This window comes from Anas acuta, chromosome 15 (assembly GCF_963932015.1).
Source record: "Anas acuta chromosome 15, bAnaAcu1.1, whole genome shotgun sequence".
In the NCBI taxonomy this organism is placed as follows: domain Eukaryota; kingdom Metazoa; phylum Chordata; class Aves; order Anseriformes; family Anatidae; genus Anas; species Anas acuta.
The window spans coordinates 6,270,456-6,288,664 of NC_088993.1; the positions used below are offsets into that span (position 1 = coordinate 6,270,456).

At 56.9% G+C, this 18,209-nt stretch overlaps 3 protein-coding genes across 5 annotated transcripts; 2 read left to right on the forward strand and 1 right to left on the reverse strand.

Moving 5' to 3' along the window:
• Nucleotides 1-573: 573 nt before the first annotated feature.
• On the forward strand, nt 574-5,952 carry EME2 (essential meiotic structure-specific endonuclease subunit 2). Its single transcript, XM_068699706.1, is given in 7 exon segments — nt 574-767; nt 1,720-1,812; nt 2,134-2,205; nt 2,976-3,110; nt 3,781-3,896; nt 4,309-4,498; nt 5,625-5,952. Coding segments are annotated over 7 exon segments (939 nt in total). The 5' UTR covers nt 574-593; the 3' UTR covers nt 5,784-5,952.
• A 1,814-nt stretch (nt 5,953-7,766) lies between these two features.
• SPSB3 (splA/ryanodine receptor domain and SOCS box containing 3) lies at nt 7,767-14,706 on the reverse strand. 3 transcript variants are annotated; one of them, XM_068699682.1, is made up of 7 exons: nt 14,565-14,706; nt 13,203-13,351; nt 11,359-11,536; nt 10,370-10,557; nt 9,618-9,720; nt 8,962-9,087; nt 7,767-8,796 (listed from the first exon to the last, which is right to left on the reverse strand). In XM_068699682.1, exons 1-7 carry the CDS (start codon nt 14,611-14,613, stop codon nt 8,453-8,455), a joined length of 1,137 nt encoding a protein of 378 aa, XP_068555783.1. In that variant the 5' UTR covers nt 14,614-14,706; the 3' UTR covers nt 7,767-8,452. The 3 variants fall into 3 exon arrangements, with proteins under 3 accessions (XP_068555783.1, XP_068555782.1, XP_068555784.1); XM_068699681.1 differs by lacking the exon at nt 14,565-14,706 and adding an exon at nt 13,803-13,933; XM_068699683.1 differs by lacking the exon at nt 14,565-14,706 and adding an exon at nt 13,484-13,774.
• Nucleotides 13,939-18,116, forward strand: NUBP2 (NUBP iron-sulfur cluster assembly factor 2, cytosolic). Its single transcript, XM_068699702.1, has 7 exons — nt 13,939-14,201; nt 14,909-15,027; nt 15,665-15,863; nt 15,999-16,153; nt 16,396-16,506; nt 16,796-16,865; nt 17,177-18,116. Exons 1-7 carry the CDS (start codon nt 14,180-14,182, stop codon nt 17,320-17,322), a joined length of 822 nt encoding a protein of 273 aa, XP_068555803.1. The 5' UTR covers nt 13,939-14,179; the 3' UTR covers nt 17,323-18,116.
• The last annotated feature ends 93 nt before the right edge of the window (nt 18,117-18,209 follow it).

The window sequence follows — 18,209 nt, forward strand, 5'->3', positions numbered from 1 at the left end:
GTTTTGGTGGCCTTTCTCCCCCTGGCGTAACGCACAGCCCCCGAGGGGAAATGCTGCAGGATCTTTGCTTTTAAAATCCCCAAATCCCAGAATCAGCGAGGTTGGAATGACCTCCAAGATCACCCAGTCCGACCTCTGAGCTACCACTAACCAGTCCTCCGCTAAACCATATCACTGAGCTCTAAATGTCTGTTAAAGACCTCCAGGGATGGTGACTCAGCCACTTCCCTGGGCAGCCCATTCGTGGTCTTTTGATGGTTTGGGTTTTTTTTTTTTGTTTTGTTTTTGTTTGTTTTTGTTTTTTGGTTTGCTTTGTTTGTTTGGTTTGTTTTGTTTTGTTTTGTTTTTGCATTAACCTCCCTCCAAACAGCATGTTCTTAACCCTTCCCTTGCACTCTTAGTTGTGCTATTTTCTTGAAACATCTCAAATTCAGTCTAGGACAGGCATCTGTCCAAAAAACAGTGCAAGCAGTTGGTGTGATAGGTTGGCAGGCAGTGGGTGGTGTCCACTCACGTTAGCTATACCCGACGCTCCTCATAGAGCTGGTAATTAAGAGCACGTTCTCCATGCTCATGAACTATCTCATTTTCTCATGTCAGGGTTGTTGATTGTTTTTTCCATCTCCACAGGTCTCCTCAAAGATCCCAGCTCAGATATTTGGATCGAGGTTTTAAGTTCCTTGGACTGTAAATATTCTTTTGAGCCTCAGGCCATTCCCTGCAGCACAACCTGGAGGAGAAGCACAGCAAGCACTCCGTCTGCTCCGGTGAGTCTCTCTCGGCTTCTCCGTGGTAAATGCAATCTGGCAACAGATGTGCTGTGGGGAAAAGGCTTTGACGTGGCTTCCTAGGCTGGATACTGGCATCGTCAGCCTCAGAAATGCTGATTGCTGGTGACCACGGTTAGCTTGGGGAGTGGAGATGGGACTGATTCTCATTCAGGTTATTCCAAAGCCGACGGCTTTTCAACATCTACACCTGATTGTTTCAGGCAGGTCTGGGGAATCTGTAGCAAGCGAGAATGAGTCCTCCACAAGTCATTCATACGGAGGTTTATTTAGGAGGGCAGCAGCTTTTCCAGAGCAGATGCTGTGCATGGCGTGCTGCCACAGGCAGCAGCTGCACGGCTGGAAAAGGCTGGGCAAATTTGCCACAGGGCCCCCAGTTTAGAAAGCCTTGTGACTGTTCCCTGAATCCTGCTCGCTGGGAACCTGGAAGCTGGCAGGTGCCTTCTGGTACTAATTACAGTGCCCGTTTCAGCTTGGTTTTGGCAGGTACTGTGTAAACAGTATCTGCGTGGCAGCAGCAGAGGCAGAGGTAAGCTGTTCTTGTCCTCACCCCCACCACAAGAATTTCAGGCAGAGGCAGAACTGTATTTTGGCTGTTTCTGGACAAAACATTGCAGATGTGGTCATACAATAGATCACAATATCTGTACCTACGTTACCTGTAGTCACATAACTGCACGTGGTGCAGACAGAGCCCGTTTTGTCTCTTCAGCTTCATGGCAGTTCCTGCAGCTGTCCCTGCTTTCCTCCCCATGTGGTTATTGCACCTTCAGTGATCTGCTTGTGTGGGGAGGTTTTTTACTTTTCGGTTCAGCCATGGTCTTCCACCAGTGTAGTACTGACACAGCATGGGCACTGCCTGGCTGGAGATTTGCTGCCTGCCTTCTCTCAGGACACCTGCTTGTGTTGGAAATGATTTCTTCTTCTTTAGGATGACTCCATGGTGAAGACTGAAGAGGAGACGGAGATGCTGGTGTTAGTGGAGCTGGAAGATTTTCTAAAGCGCCGCTTTTCCCTAACCCAGGTGATCCAGATCTCTGAGCCACACCTATACAAAGCACTCTGTAATGTTTACTCATTTAGCCAAGGAACCATGGAAGGGGAGAGAGCATTCACCCAAAACTGCCCTTGCTCCACCCTGAAACAAAGCTGTGTTTGCAGTGGTTTGGAATGAGAGAACCTGGGGGAGAAGCGGTATCTGAGTGCAGCAGTAGGTCTTTAGGGATGATGCGCAGTCCTTTAAACCCAAGCCATGATGCTGCTTGGAGATGGGGAGGGCTTATTTCAGGGTTTATTTCAGAGAGAAAGGCTGCTGCACACTCGGGTGTGATTTGTCTTGCTTCAGAGTTTTGTCAATGCCCCAGCAGGGAGTCAGCCTGAGCTGAACCAAGCATTGCCTTTGGCCAGAGCAAAGTTCGTGCTCAGGGGGGCTGGGGCTTGGGTTTTGTAGTCTTGTAAATCCGTCCACATCCACAGCGGACTCTGAGGATCTCGTAGTGAGAAGGTGTTTGTAGGTAAGGCTACTCCGTACCAGGTGGAGGGTTGCAGTGATACGGCTCTTGCTGAATTACACCACAGCCCCTCTTGGTGCACGGGGCCCTTCTGTTCTCAGCACGCTGTGCAGCTCATGCAGAGGGAGGTTCGGTGCCTGGAGCTCTTTTCTTGTACCTCGAATGTCTCATTTGTTTGTTGCTCCCAGTGCCTGAGCCCTTCCTGTCTGTGTGCGTGCACAGCAGAGGAATCCCCTCTCTGTGCTGACACTGTGATCACCCAGAGCTTCCCCACATCGATGCAGCCACAGTAGCCAGGTCTGCTCTGTCCTCTTTCCCAGGGAGTATTTCCCAGGGAGAGCTCTTGCCTCACCTCCTGGGCTCTTTCTCACTTAAGCCAGTGAGGATAAATTTAACCAAGAATGTTATTTCTTTTTAAAAAAAAAAAATCAGCTGTGGCCTGTTGAGTTCTGCCACTGAAGAAACCAAGCAGTGCTCACCCTGGTTTTGGGTCTCACCTTCTCCTCTCGTAGCCACATCCTTCCAGCTCACAGCCTGCAGAGCCGTGTCCGTGTGCCTGCAGGAGCAGCACTGCCTCGCAGGGGAGCTTTGTCTCCACCTGTAAGTCAGGCTGGGAGGTGGCAAACGTGAGCACGTTAAGCCTGGCCTCTTCCTCTTCATCAGTCAGCAGCCCGAGGCATGAATCCGCAGCACGTGGCTGGGAGCTGTGTGCCTTGCTTACAGGTGTTACTGGGAACGGAGCCCTGCAAAGCAACATCCCGGATCCCAGCCCGGCCCTGAGCTGTCCGTGACTCAACAGGAGGTACTGGAGGTAAAACTTCTCATGCTCCTTGGTGTTTTGTCTTCCTCGTGGTTGAACTGTATGGAAAAGGCTCCCATTGGGGTGCCCTTCTGTGTAAGGGATGCTCTGCCAGGAGAGGTGGGGGCTGGCTTGGATCAAGTTGCCTCCACGGGCATCCTCAGAGCTCGTTGTTCCTGGGATCCCGGTTTGGAGCTGACCCAGCCTCCCCTCCCCAGTGCCACCAGCAGCTGCCAGGTTCGCTGTGGGTTCTCACTCAGGTCCCTGCCTTGCAAAACTCGCGTCCCGCAGCAGAGCAGAAGCGCTCCTCGTGATGCCGCAGCGGTCACAAACTAGGTCAGATGGGATCCAACTCTTGCTCGATATCCCTTGAGCTAAATTCCTGCCCCAAAAGGGGCGCTGACCCGCTGGCTTACTGAGAGCTAAGAAGGATGAGCAGGCTTTGCTGTGCTGTGTAAACAGGGCTCAAACAAGCACTCAGCGCTGCCTCCTTCCCCTTCCAGCCCTGCTGAGGGACGTGGTACTACCCTGGGCTTCCCTTGCTTCTGCCTCCGTGTCCCTTGGGTGGCCAGGGCCATGCTAGCACTGCTGGCTGAAGTTTCAGTGTGCGTTTGAAGGAGGCTGAGGGTCTCAGGTTGTCTTTTTCCCATTGCTTGGTCTTACAGCATCGCTTCTCCTCCAGGTGCCGGTGGTGCTCCAGCTGTGGGGTAACACTGATGTACTCTTCCTAGGCACGTGGCAGGAATTTGGCAAACACGTTTCTGCACTGATGAAGGCGATAGCGAAACGCCCGTACAGGTGAGTCGTGTTGCTGGATTTGGTCAAGTCCCAGGCCCAGAGCTTTGGAAAATGTCAGCAGAAGCTACAGAAACGCTTACCTGTGACTGCCAGTGTGTCCTGGTCAGGGTAAGGGCTTGGACTAGATCATTTTCAGTCCTCTGTGCTGATGAAAATCACCCCGCTGTCACGGTGAGTGTAGTTGTGATTCAGCACTAAGAGGGAAAAGAAGAGCCTCAGGAAAACCTTTTCACCCAAGTGTTCTGAAGCTTTCCAGGGAAGGAAGGAAATGGTGAGGAATAAATATTAGTCCTGAACACAGGGAGGGTTTAGAAGGAAGCCAACTGCCTGATGCTAGGATCTGGGATCTGCAGGCACGTTCTGAGCACACACTGTCCCCTGGTCCTGCTCTCAGCACTCTGTCTGTCTGCAGGAGGCACCAGGAGATGCACGAGTTGCCTTTCTGCACTGCAGGGACCTCAGGCAGCAGGGTGTGAGTGGAGGAGGATGGCACAGGACCGTGGCAGGTGTGGGAGAGACAAATCCAGCAGTTTAATAGGGTCAGCCCTGCAGCAGCAGCAGCGGTAGCAGAAGCACATCCCTCCCCAAGCCTCCCGGTACAGGTAAGCCCTCAAACCCCTTGGTGTCCTGTTAAAGCTTGCTGCGTGAAAGGTGATGACAGGGAGGGGTGCCACAGGTTTCCTTGTTTGAAGGTCTTTGTGGATGGAGCAAGAAAGTCCTGAGTTTGTAACCAGCTCTCCAGAAAAGAGAGGATTGTGTCCAGACAGTGTTCAACTTAAGCCACGGTTTTGTTGCAGCAGTAGCTGAAACAAAAGCTACGTTTCAGCTGCTCGTTAGCCCTTCCAGGCCTCTTTCTGCCTTCATCTTGCCTAAAGGGACCAGCTTCATGCATCTTCCTTTGCATTTTTGCTTGGCTGTCTATTTGGCTGCATATCCCAGCAAATGCAGCCGAGCGTCTGCTGTATACATCCCATCGCCCTTGCCCAGCAGTCTGTCCATCAGCTTTTCTTGCTTTTATTTGAAATGGGCGCTGTCACGGGTGGCTGCCGTTAGCTGGACAGCTCCAAATCAGAACACTCATGTTGCCCCTACAGACCACGAGGCCCCTGAGCTGTCACCAGCAGCACGCCCACACTTCCCTTGCTTTTATGTTCATCTCATCCTTCAGGGAGCAGATTTATCTCACTCGATTCTCCCTCTCCCTCCTGCCCATAGCTTCCTGCTGGTTTGTGAGATCGCTGTCAGTGAGGTGCTGGGGGAGCAGGATTGGACAAGGGTGTTGTGTGACCCTTCCAACAGCAACTTAGCCCATTTATAAAGACATTTGTTTTGTCAGCACGTGCTCGTTTCCATTTTGTGTGAGCATTAATCACTTAAGCTCTTTCCATCAGATCAGGAACTGTGACAGAACTTTTTTTTAAGTCTCACATAGTCAAATATCCTCTTCTACTTCCCCTGGAGCTTTGATCTCTGTCCCGAGCATACCCTCTTCAGAAGTGGCTTTACAGCAATCTCATTGTACACCAGAGGGGCAACACAACTGGATGTGCGTGAAGCCTGTTTGCAGGTCTCGATTCTTCTGAGTTTCATCCCCTGACCCTTGTGTGTTTGGCTGAAGGCTCAATTGGGGCTCCTCAGTGCAGTGATGGGCTTGAGCCTTGCGATGGAGATGGGAGAATTCGCTCAGAACATCCTCGTTAACTGCTTCCTTCTCTTCTGCGCTTGAAGGCCTACGAAGAGCGCAGCGATGATGAGAGGCTCCTTCTGCTGAGCGATATCCCAGTGAAATCAGACATCAGTGGGTAGGACCGCCGCCTTGGGACAGACTTACCCATCACGTCTACCTCTTCCACTGACCCCGACCTTGTCCTGGACCTGATGGCATAGCGGGGCCGAGGGCTGCCTTGGTCAGCCCCGTCCTTTTTATCTGCCAAAACTCAGCAGTCGCGGAGCTGCTGCTGGCATGGCCGTGCAGCTGGGAGCCCAGCCAGTGGAAGCAGCTGATTCTGTTTCAGAACAGAGCCTTGCACATCAATAAATGTCTTGTTACAGATGCTTTCTTCAGCCTCTTGGCTCTCCTTTCCTCTTTTAGCTGCCCTAGCTTTAATATCCCTCTGGCTGGAAAGCAGGCTGGCTCCTTCGAGAGTTGAGGCGTGTTTGGAGCAGGAGCTGGGGCTGAAAGTGGTGGTGAGCTGTCCCTGAGCAGCACAGGATCAGCTCCTCTGCCGAGACAGCCATGGGGTAAGTCAGTCCCATGCTGCCTGTCAGGTGTGGTGCTGAACGAGCTCAATATTTTGTGCCCTCATCTCCTGACTTTTAATGCCCTGCTCCCTGCTGATTCCTTATCAAGGTCGGACCTCCTGTTACTCTAGGTCCTTCTTGCGGCCTCCTCAGGCAGGTGGATCCTGCTGGACTTGCTTTTAGGAAAATGTCCACCAGCCATCAGAGCCAGCTGGCCAGAGAGGAACCACATCCATCCTAGGATAACACGGAGCTTGAAGTGGGGCAGGGGGTTGTTGGCTGAGCTCCCACCACCAGGAAATACCACATAAGCTCCAGAAAACTCCACACAGCCTGGTGGGCTACGATGGGATTCTCCTTTCCCAAAGCAAAAATTCTGCTTCTCACTCAGAAATAGCTGCAGCTGAGATGGGGGACCCCAAACTGAGGTTTTTGGTAATGTTGACTGGGGCCTTCCATAGTGACATGGAACCCCCCGAGCTTCTTCCCGTGCAGCACAGCTCGCCAGCTCAAACCAGCAGCAACCGGTGCTGTGAAAGTGGGAGGGCACCCTCAGAAGAAAGTTCCTCCGTGCCAGTGATTCTTCTGTCTCCATCTGCTAAGGCTTGAATTAGTTCCTGCGAGGAGAAATCCAGCAAGGCAGTTTTTTCTGGCTGGAGCACGACTACAGATGGATTGACAGAGAGCCTGCCCTGCTTAATTACAGCTCGCGTTCAGAGCCTGTAACCAGAGACGCCAGAGCCATCTTTGTTTAAAGATTCATGATGCGGGAAGGAAAGGCACAGTCGTGGGGAATAAACGCAGGCGGAGCAAAAGGCTTTGCACAAGGCTTTTGCAGGTCTACAACGACCAGAAGAAGAGGCAGCAGGTGGCTACTTGTGCTCACAGTAGCAGCACTGGGAGGCTGCTGACTGATAAAGTCCCTGGAGCCCGGCTGTCCTGACAGCGTGGCAGAAACCTGGCAAGAAGAGCTCGAGTACCTGACCCCTCACCGTGCTGCTCACTCCCAGTGCTCGTGGCCTAATCTGCAAGGAGCCACTAAAGCACTTTTCCCTCCTCTTTCCTGTCTAAAATCTTAGAGCAGCTGAAACGCAAAAAAAAAAAAAAAAAGCAGGAAGGCTCTGCTGCGTGCCACTTGCTGGCAGCGGTACCAGGCCACTACTGGATTATTTCTGTTCCAGGCTCTGATCCAGCATTTCTCTCCAGCACGTAGGAGAAGGGGCCTGCTGCAGGCAGCACGCAGGTCGTGGTCAGCGCCTGCCCTGCACACACAAGCTGCTCTGACTTTCAGGCTCTGGGGTGGGTATTTGGGGTTGTTTGTCTGGCCATAACCTGTCAGCACACACTTCTTACCCAACGCTGCAGCCCTCCCTTCCTGTCTGCAGCCACAGGCGTCAGCATGGCTCTGCTGGAGCTCCATCGAGACCAGGCTGTGGTGGTCCAGTGAGAAGCGCAAGAACCCTCAGCAGGGCAGAGGCAAGGTAATCTCCACCTCCTTCACCTCATCTAGACCTCACAAACAAGTGTTGTATTTAAAATAACCCCTCCAGGCTATTGGCTTTGCTAGCGTGGCTATTTTTGTCAACCACGTTCAGAATCGTGCCTTTAAGGGCCATCAGAGGAATGAAAGGCAGTTTATACTTTTTTTATTACAGTTTAATACAGTCTTTGATACAGGAGAAGCAGCAGTAGCCAACATGCAAAGCAATTAAAGTCATGGGGGGGGCTCAAGAATGATCACTAACAGCTCAACTCTTTTAAGTAATTGCTCTTTCACAAGTGGCACAGATTCATCCCTAGGAGCCCGCTTCCCTAAGTGCTGCCGTTCGATCATGCCCCACAGTGTGATGAACTCATGGCGGATACCAAACCAACACACAACGGTTAGGAGGAGGGGGACTGGTCTTTGATTTCGTCTTTTGATGAATCAAGTCAGTTATTTGACGAGGGTTTGCTAGAAGTATGCTTTGAGACCGGGAGGCCACCTTAAATCTTGTCTCTGCTGACAGCCTGCAGCGAGGAGGTTTCCTTCAGGATGAGGTGATGGCTTTGATGCCGAGCCAGGAAATTAACCTCAGGTACTTGGCTGCAGTTTACCTGTTCCACAGAGCTGAGACCTCTTAGTCAGCAGGTATTTTCCACGCAAGTGACGGATGTTTAGGCTAAAGATTTCAACCAGAGTAAGAGAAATCTTCACAAACAAGTAGAAACGGATGTCCCCGTGAAGAATGAGGTGCGTCAGGCCTGGCCTGCCCTTGCAGGCGGCGGAACAAAACGCCACCCGACTCCCTCAGAGCAGTTCGTCCGAAGAGACACTATGTCCTCCTGCACCTCTTCCTTTGGCAGGCCTCTGCATCCGAGCCACAGGAGCTATCTGAGTCGCTTCCTGACGATGAGGAGGAAGGCTTTGATGTGCTATAGTTCATGCTTAAGACCCACCCCAGTTTGTTGTGTAGCACTTGCTTGAGTCCTGGTGGCAACGGCAGCACCTCCAGCGTGTCCACGTAGTTGGGCAGGAGCTGGCGCAGGCGGTAGCAGCAGAGGTACTGGAGAGACGTGCAGCTGGCGCAGGAGCGGATCACCTTCATGCTGCTCTTGGCTGCCGTCGAGCACACCATGGGGTAAAACTTCTTGTTCTGCAGCTTCGTAGCTGCAACCCCTGCAGGGGACAGCGTCAGGGAGGCTTCATGTTAGTTTTGACTTGCTTTGCCAGTATTTTCCCTTGCAGCCCAGCTGCAGCCAAACTTTTGAGTTCAGCTAAAGCTGCAGCGCTCCCCCATTCCCCTCTGCGCCTGAAGGCCACCGTGGCTGCCCTTGCTCTTACCTATGCACTTGCGGTTTTTGAAGAACGTGAGTGTCCCGTGCCACGTGTCCAAATGCACCCCGATGATAGAGCCCTGGCCAAACCTCGAGGAGAAGTTTGTCTTGTCACCCTTGTGATGCAGCAGTCCTTAAAACGACACACCTTGCAGTCAATAGAAAGTCTGCGCTCCACAGATTCGCCCCAATTCTCGCATGCTTCACTGCAAGCTCCCTCTGGTACAGCTGTAAGTGCCTACCAAAGCCTTCTGTCCCCTAACCACTCACTGACTGCCCTCCTCCTCAGGGTGTGTGATGGGAAGAGGGAAGCTGAGTTCTGGAATACCACAGCCCGGGCAGCAGCACTGAAATCTGCCTCAGTGATATTCAACCTGCAGCCAGAGGCCCTGGAAATTCACACGCTGGTTCTAAGGGGTCTGCAAAATGCAGGTACAGTTCGCTGCCCCAAGAGCTGGGAGCAGGAAGCAGTCTGTCCTACACAACGCGATGCTTAGGCAAGCCCCACAGGCGTGCAGCACCACTGGGGAAGTGAACAGGCAGCAGCTCATTATAGTTAACTACGTGATTCACAGGCCAGGTGGCCTTTCTGGCTGCAATCCCATTCAGGCCACTGAATTCCTGAACCTGTTGCTGGCTTCCCGGCTGCCCTGCCCGTGTCACCTGTGTAGGAGAGTCCCCAGCTGTCCTCGTCCTTGCCCAGCAGGCTGCAGAAGGTGTGGCGGTACTTGTCCAGGTTCACATCCGACGTCCCAATTCCCACCATCTGGGAGGAAGAGCACAGGCTTAGCACCTGCAGGGGCACCAGGCCTCCCCTCCTCTCCCCTCCTTTATCGGCACAGCCCCACAGGTTGGGAATTTGGGTGAAGTGAAGCCAGGGGTGTCAGATCTCCCCCGAAGGGTTTGGCTGGTGCTGGGCTCAGCGCTCGGGGGCCAGCACGAGGAGCAGCCTGAGCAGGGCTGGGGGAGCTAACGGGGCTGTGGCCCCTGCATTAATTTTGGGGAGCGAGGTCGGGCCCTGGTCACAAGCCACACGAGCAGTGGTCACAGCAGGGCACCCATCCCAGCCACGCAGGAGGCAAGTTCCAGGCCTGGGGGCAGGAAGCAACTCAGCAGCACCCAGCAGAGCCCTGCTGCTAACCACAGCCCGCCCGGACACTGCCCCGTGCTGAGGCCTGACCTTCGTCCTCACTGGGTTTATCAGTGGTGATCGACCAGTAGCGTGAAAGGGAAGCAAGAAAATCAGGTTCTGGTCCTAATTACTGTGGTCTCACCTAAAACCATTTACCCTCCCAGCCTCAATTTCCTTACTGCTAAGCGAGGACGCCCAGGTGAGCTGCTGGAGGAAGCCTGCTGCCCTGCTCAGCGCACAGCGGGCTTTTCTGCACGCCTGTGAGCAACCTGGCTCCACGTACCATGTCCGTGCCATAGACCGGAGAGGTCATCTTGATCTCCCAGAAGTGCTGCCCGTCTGCCAGCTCCTTGTTGCCCCGGATGGCCGCGGTGCCGCAGCTGTACTCCATGTGGAAGTTCACCTTGCGGTTGTCGCAGGTCAGCAGGGTGGCCGTCGACTTGTTCAGGTCATCCCACACCCAGTCAAAATCTGTTCGGGAAGGACAGAGGGGACAAGGATGGGCAAAGGCCTGCAGGGAGCTATTTCCCAGCCAAAGCACAGATGGACAGTTGTTTTGAGGGCCTGTCAAGATTTACTTTTTTTTTTTTTAAAAACGTTTAAGAGGTTAAATCCTAAGCTGTGCACACGGGAGAATTATTTGAGGGCTGAACTGTTCTGCAGTGTCCCAGCAGGGACAGTTCAATGCTCTCTCCTGCCTGACACCGCCAGTTCCTATTCTGGCTAACACAAAGCTCCACACACCTCCTTTCCTCCGAGGGAATCACACTCACTTCTCGTTGGCTCATGGGGCTAGGGTCAAAGCGTGAGTACTACAGGAGTTCTGCTGTGTCACGGACTTTCTCAGCCAGCCCAGGCCCACCTTCTCTCTCTCTCTCTACCTTTCTACCTGCTCTGAGAAAGCCCCACCATGCACCAGGGCGCCCTGCCAGCTCTACCAGGGATCAGCATTAACAGGGCTGGAACCACAGGAGCTGACTCCACTGGCGGCCTCGGCTGGATTTGAAAGTCTCCAGAGGTGAACCCTGATGCGTTAACAAGTTGAGCACCCAGCTCTTGGAACACCGCAGGACGCACGTGCCTGTAATCTTCCTAAAGCCTACGTGGCCTTGAGATGTAAACAAAGGAGCAGCGGGTGCTGGAACACAGATAAGGGCCCCGTGGAGAAGCAAAGATCCACGCAGAGGCGCAGTCCGTGCCCCCAGGCTGGGACCGCACCCACCTCAAACCCCAAAGGACTCCTGCGGGTGGTCTGGGACCCCCTTCCCTTACACTCATCCTCCTCGCCGCACTGGCAGTCCTTGACGCGGTGCAGGGCGTGCAGGCTGGAGCAGTAGGGAGCCTCGCTCTGGTTCTCGCAGTTGCAGTAGGACTCCCCCGTCACGGGGATGGCGCTCGGGATGGAGGGCGAGAGGGAGGAGAACTCCGGCTCCGAATCCGAGTCGCTGTGCTGCGGGAACAGGCAGAGGAACGTCACTGCCCCGTGCCCCCAGGGAGCCAGGCTGCTCGGGGAGGGCTCCCTGGGGACGTGTCCCCGGGCTCGTGGCAGTGGCAGCACGGCTGCATCGTGCCCCTGCTGTGTAGGAAGGCAAAGGGCTGAGCCACCCTGATCACACTGCTCCAGGACCTGCTGGTTTGTGCCCCCGCAGCTTCCAGAGGCAGGGAGAGCAGCACCACAGTCCACACACAAATTTTTGAGCAGATTGCCAGCCAATAAACCCCAAAAAAGAGCTGATGCATAACACAGGGCTGGGCACAGAACCCGTACATCTCCACAGGGCTCTGCACCTCGCTGCCAAACCAGGGAAGAGCCAGGCTGCTGGGAACTGCTGCCCCGGAGAGAGGAGGGAAGGGGACAGGAGGCCAGGCAGGGGAGAGGGCAGAAGAGAGGAGCAGCAGGCAGGCAGTGAGGCCCACAGGGAACCTGGTGAAGGATTAAAAGGCTTTTGTTTACTTTCAGACACAAACACAAAATCCTGATGTACCATTCCTCCCTGACCCCCGAGCATCCCGGCACCAGACAACGTAAGAGGAAGGGCCCCGCCTCGCCCCGCAGGTTACAAGAGGCTTGGTGTTTCCTAACGGGGTCTCTTACTACAGGTCTCAGCCAATGACTCTGGGCTTACGAACTTGTCAGACATCCCTGCTTGTTAGTCACTCCCTCAGCAGCTGGCAAAACCCACAGCGGATTTTGTCATCAGTATTTAAAGACAACAGTCCCTTAAACTCAGGGTGTTGTAGCTGCGTAAGACACCGGGGCTTGAAATGACTCGAGTTTAATTATCTGCTGCTCACCCCCTCCTTCCCCGGCTGCTTGATTTCTGTTTTTCAGTGGCCTTTCCTGACTCAGCTACCTAGAAGCCTGAATGCAAAAACAGAAAGCTGTGCTGACATTTTCTGGGAGTGCAGTGCCTGGATTTGGGCCCCATGCTCTAGCAGTGGCCTTGCAGTGCTTCAGCCGGCTTCCAGCTCCCTGTACTCCCACTGCTGCACAGGCTGTGCAGGGAGCTCAGCTCACGCACTCAAGAACTGGGGAAAAGCAGGAAGGACTGGGGAAAAACGTGAAGGATGGCTGAGGCAAATCCACCTCACTTTGAGACCGTAATTGCAGACTGAAGCAGTCCCCCAACAGCAGCTGCACAACGATCAAAAGTTAGAACAGCCGTACAGGGAGCCACACTGGAGAATGGATGCAGTTTAAATGCGTGTTGAGATCACTAGTTAAAATGAGTATTTTGAAAATCCTGTGTATATTCTTTATTTCCTCACATACGTGTGCTTTACATGCTTTTAAAAAGTGTTTAATTTAGTATGAGTCGGTTGCCTGGCCTGACCAGCCAGAAGACACGGAGCTGTGGTGCAGAACCGTGGGACTCCCTAAATACTGCTTTGGGGAGAGGCGCTGGGAGCCCCATGCTACAGCTTGGAGGCAGCAACCACCTCCATCTCACCAGCCTGCTGGTATCATTTATTAAGAGTATTTCCTGATTTTGGCCAGCTGCGTGCTGCAGCACCAGCTGCCTGCTTACACAGCCCTTGGGCTGCAACACCAGGTGTCAGGGGGGAGAGGGCAGCTCCCCTTGGTGTGCCGTGCTGCGGCCCCAGCACCCTCCTACCTGCCCATCCGAGTCGTAGCCCCAGCCTCGCGCTCCGCTGGCCAAAGCGACCGCCCGGCTGTCGGCCTCGTGGCGCACCCCGCTCAGCACGAAGTGCCAGGCCCGGCTGCTCCGCGTGCGGCGAGCCATGGCGTTCCGGGACAGGTAGGCTGCGGGGGGACGGAGGAGAAAAAAAAAGGGGCCATTAGGATAGGCGCGGTGCCAGCACCCCTCTGCCACCCCACAGCACCCGGGGCTCTGTGCTCGGCCTCCCCCAGGGGGCACAGCCCCAGGGCTCCCACCTCGCCCAGCCCCCGCTGGCGGCTCCCAGGCACGGACGAGGCCGCTGAGGGGGGCGGGGGGGGCACCGCAAGGCCCGGCCCGGCCCTGCCCCGGGCCTAGGCCCTGCCTCAGGCCCAGGCCCTGCCTCAGGCCCAGGCCGGGCCCCCCCCAGCCCCCCGCAGCCTCTGGGCCTCAGCGCCTGGGGCCTGGCCGAGGCCTCGGGGCCCGCTCCGGAGCTCCCGGGGCTCCCCCAGCGGGGGGCGGCCGCCCCCGGGCCCCGCTCCCGCAGCGCCCCGGAGCCCCCCCGGGCCCCCCCCGCCGCCCCCGGCCCCGACCTACTTTCCCCTCCCGGCACATAAACAATCCGCTCGCGGGCCCGCCCCTCCCCCGCGCTCATTGGTTCATCCCCCCGCATCGCCGCCCTGCGGTTGGTTCGCACAGCTGTCGCTCAAGGCGCTGGGTGAAGGGAAGGTGGGAGGAGCCCGCATGGAGCTCAATATTATTGGCTATGCTTCACGTCAATCATCGCGGAGAAGAGCTATTGGGTGGAGGCCGGCGAGGGGAAAGCGCGGAGCCTATTGGTCAGGCGGCAGGCTGAGGGGCGGGGTGAGGCTGAGAGCGCGGCACGCTATTGGAGGAAGCGCCTGCCAGTCGGAGGGGGGCGGGGCTTCCGCGGCGGAAGACGGAAGCGGGCGGCGCTGCGCGGCGGCGGCAGCATGGAGGGGGCGGCGGCGGGCGGTGAGCGCCGGGACCGGGACCGGGACCGGGACCGGGACCGGGACCGGGACCGGGACCGGGACCGGGACCGGGACCGGGACCGGGACCGGGACCGGGACCGGGACCGGGACCGGGACCGGGACCTCCCCTGGTGCTCGGCCCCAGCCCCGGACCTCGGCTCCCCGCGTACCGGAGCCTGGAGGGCCCCGGTGCGGGGCTGCCGCTGGCACCCGGCCCCGCGCCGCCTCTCCCGGGGCCCCCCCGGTCCCCTTCGGGCCCTCCCCGGTCCTCCCCGGTCCCCTCCCGAACCCCCCAGGTCCCCCCCGGTCCCCTCCCGGCCCTCCCGGTTCACCCCCGGTCCCTCCCCGCCCCCCCCCCCGTTACCCCGCGTGCAGGCCCGGATGAGCTCCGCCGTGCTCCCCGCGGGCTCCATGGCGGCGGCCCCTCAGCAGCGCTGCCCGCGGTACCGGGGTTGTGTTCCCGGCCCCTCCCGGTGCCCGGCCCCGGCAGGAAGCGCCGAGGGGCTGAGCTCACCCCGGGGCCCCGCGGTGCTCGTGGCCGCGCTGCCGCAGCGCTGAGGTCATCGGGGCCGGGCCCTCCCCGCGGGCTCTGCTCAGCCCCGGTCCCGGTCCCTCTCCAAACCCGGCCCCTGCCCCTGCAGCACCGTGGGGACGGCTCCGCGCTGCCGCCCCTGACCCCTCGGTCCTTTCTTTTTTCTCTTTTCCCAGAGCAAAGCAACCTGTCCGGCGTGCGGCACGTCGTGCTGGTGCTCTCCGGGAAGGGCGGCGTGGGGAAGAGCACCGTGGCCACGCAGCTGGCCCTGGCGCTGCGGCAGGCTGGCAGGAAGGTGAGCGAGTGGCTGGGCTCCGACTTCTCCCCAACATCCATCCTCGTCCTTTCTGTACTCCGTGTGAGCAGCACAAGGATGCTCTGCTAAGGGTCTGGGTTTTCCTGATCCTAAAACACCCAGCAGAGGTTTTTCTTTTCCCCCTTTGTCCAAGAGGCTGACAGGATCCAAGGCTTTTCTTTTCTTTTTTTTTTTTTTCCAGTGTTGTTTTCCAAACCGGGGTACTGGGAAATGATTTCCTTGTTTGTGTTGTGACACAGCCCCCTGTGGAATGAGGCGGGCTGGCTGTCAGCACTGCCAGGACAAAGGGGAGCTGCGAGCACAAGGCAGCTGAGTTCCAGGAGGGCTCCTTAAAGCCACTGCCTGTTAGCTTCTGGCAGGTCCCTGCCATAAATACATCTCCAAAATGCTGTAAATATCCAGGAGGTGCTTCCTTGGAGGGAAGGAGACTGGGAGGGCGGTCAGAACTCAAAGCAGCCCTTTGAAGTTTTGCTTCAAGCTTGGCTTCAGAGTCCTGTCTGCAGGCTGCTGTGAGCTGCAACCATTTGGGTGCTGCTTCCCCTCTCCCAGTGCCGGTCTGGGGGCCGGGGCCGTGCTCTGGGGGCCTGTCTGCAGGGCTCTGCCTCGTCTCCCGCAGGTGGGGATCCTGGACGTGGACCTATGCGGCCCCAGCATACCTCGCATGTTCAGGGTGCAGGACAGGGACGTGCACCAGTGCGACAGCGGCTGGGTGCCGGTCTTCGTGGACCAGGAGAAGAGCATCTCGCTCATGTCCATCGGCTTCCTGCTGGAGAAGCCGGACGACGCCGTGGTGTGGAGAGGACCCAAAAAAAACGGTACAGTCAGTTCTTGCTGCCTCCAGAGCTCGGGGAGGTCAGCAAAGCCTCTCGGGGGTGCTGCTGGCTCCTGCTCTGCAGGGCTGTCTCCCCGGGTGACTTCCATCTCTCATGGGGCGCCCTTTATTCCTGCAGCTTTGATAAAGCAGTTTGTGGCCGACGTTGCCTGGGGGGACCTGGATTTCCTCATTGTGGACACGCCGCCAGGCACCTCTGACGAGCACATCTCCACGGTGGAGGCCCTGCGGCCCTACAAGCCCCTTGGAGCAATCCTAGTCACAACGCCACAGGTAGGGCAACCCACTGGAGCCCTGGTGCACGTCTGATAGGGGAGGTTTACACCCCAAATAACGCCGTCACCCGTCCTCCAGCACAGCCCCTGTGTGCAGCTCCTGTAGTGAAGGGCTTGGCCCGAGTTATGGCCAGCAACATCTCCAAATTCCCCTCCTCGCTTGTGCCACCACGCGTGTGACTGTTCCAGGGCCACCTCTGGAGGGACAGGCACCTCTAACCACCCCCGCTGTCCCCGCAGGAGGTGGCTGTGGGGGACGTGAGGCGAGAGCTGACCTTCTGTAAGAAGACAGGGCTGCGAGTGCTGGGCATCGTGGAGAACATGAGCGGCTTCGTCTGCCCGCACTGCTCGGTGGGTTTGTTGGTGCTGCCAGGCTTTTGGGGGCTCCTGGGCGTTTGGGGGCATCGCACGCCGCGGTGATAGGATCAGTGAAACGCCACGGGGGTGGTGCTGTGAACCTGGGGGACAAAAAGCTGCTGGGGGAGCTGTGGAAAAGAAGCCACGGGTTCTGCTGTCCTACAAAAAGCTGGGGGAAGGCGGGGGCAACGGCAGCGCCCTGCGGCAGGAAGGTGGAGGGGGGATGGTGCTGCGCAGGGCTCTGTGCTGGGTGCATGACTCGCTGCTGGTTCTCCTCCTGCAGGAGTGCACAAACGTCTTTTCCAAAGGGGGAGGCGAGGAGCTGGCCAAATACGCCGGAGTCCCCTTTCTGGGTGAGTGGCCCCTGGAGCAGAGCCCTTCTCATCGGGGGTGACGTCCGTGTGGTGCTGTGGGGGAACTGGGGTGGGTGGGCTGGGCCCTGGGAGCCCCTGGGGCTGGTCAGAGATGAGGTGTGGTTCTTGGTTTTCTTCACGGAGCAGAGGGAGGTGAGAAGCAGCTGCTGAAGGGCTTGGTGCAGGCAGTGCCTGTCCTTTTTCCTGCTGCCCCGGAGATGCCTCTGGCAGGGCTATTTCTTCATCTTGACCCTGGGCCTTTGCCCTGGGGTGAGCCAGCACTCACTCTCCCCTTTCCTTCTCTCCCACAGGCTCCGTTCCCCTGGACCCCCAACTTAGCCAGAGCTTGGAGGAAGGCCGAGACTTCATCCAGGAGTTTCCCAAGAGCTCCGCCTTCCCCGCCTTGGTTCACATTGCCCAGCAGGTCTTGGACAGCGCATCGCAGCGGAGCTCCTGAGGAGAGTTTGGGGCCGGACTCTCGCCTGGCCCGGCAGCGCCATCAGCAGCCCGTGCTGCTGGGGAAGAGAAGAGGCTGCAGGAGCTGTTTAATTAACCATGAGGCTCTTTCAGTGGGGCATGACAGAGGGAGGGGGGCTCACAGCATCGGTGCCGCTTATGGCAACCCAAAAAGGGATGTGATGCCCCACCTCCCCGCGTCCGAAGAGCCCCTGCGTGGGTGTTTTTGGGCTCACACAGGGGGTGCACGGCCTGGTTCTTGCCTTCTCGACGTGGCAGCGCTCTGCCCACACGGTACAGCTGCTCCTACCCTGCTCACACGCCGCCTTCCTCTGCACCCAGCTGTTGTCCAGGTACTTGTGGAGCCTCTTCCCGCAGCACCTTACTCGCTGCGGTGCTGCTGACGATGACTGAACGCAGCTCCAGTGGGTGGCTGCTCCCTTGCTGAGCCCAAATGGCACAAATAATCCGCGTCGTAGCTCCTCGTGCTGCTGCCTTCTGCTTTCCTTGCGTGAAACGCCACGGTACTTGGTTCAGAGGCTGGCCAGTCAGTGTTGGGCGCTGTGCTGAGGGCCTGAGCCCAGCCAGCCCGCTCTGAAACCTCACTGCTGGTACGTGAAGTGCCTCTGAGGGCACGGGATGTGCTTCACATGAGGAGGCGTCCTTAGGAGATCTGGTACCCTTCTGAAGCCTGCATCCTACCGTACTGGAAACAATGTCTTTTTTTTGGGGTTTATCGTGACTCAGGAATATTTTTAAAAGTTCCAGACAGTAAACAGTTTTCTTAAAATTCAAGTCTGTGACTTCTGTTCTTCTACAGCTTTGTGCCTCGCCATAGCCAAGTCTTGGTGTTAAGAGCACTTCAGATAGGCCTAGGTATCTCCTGCG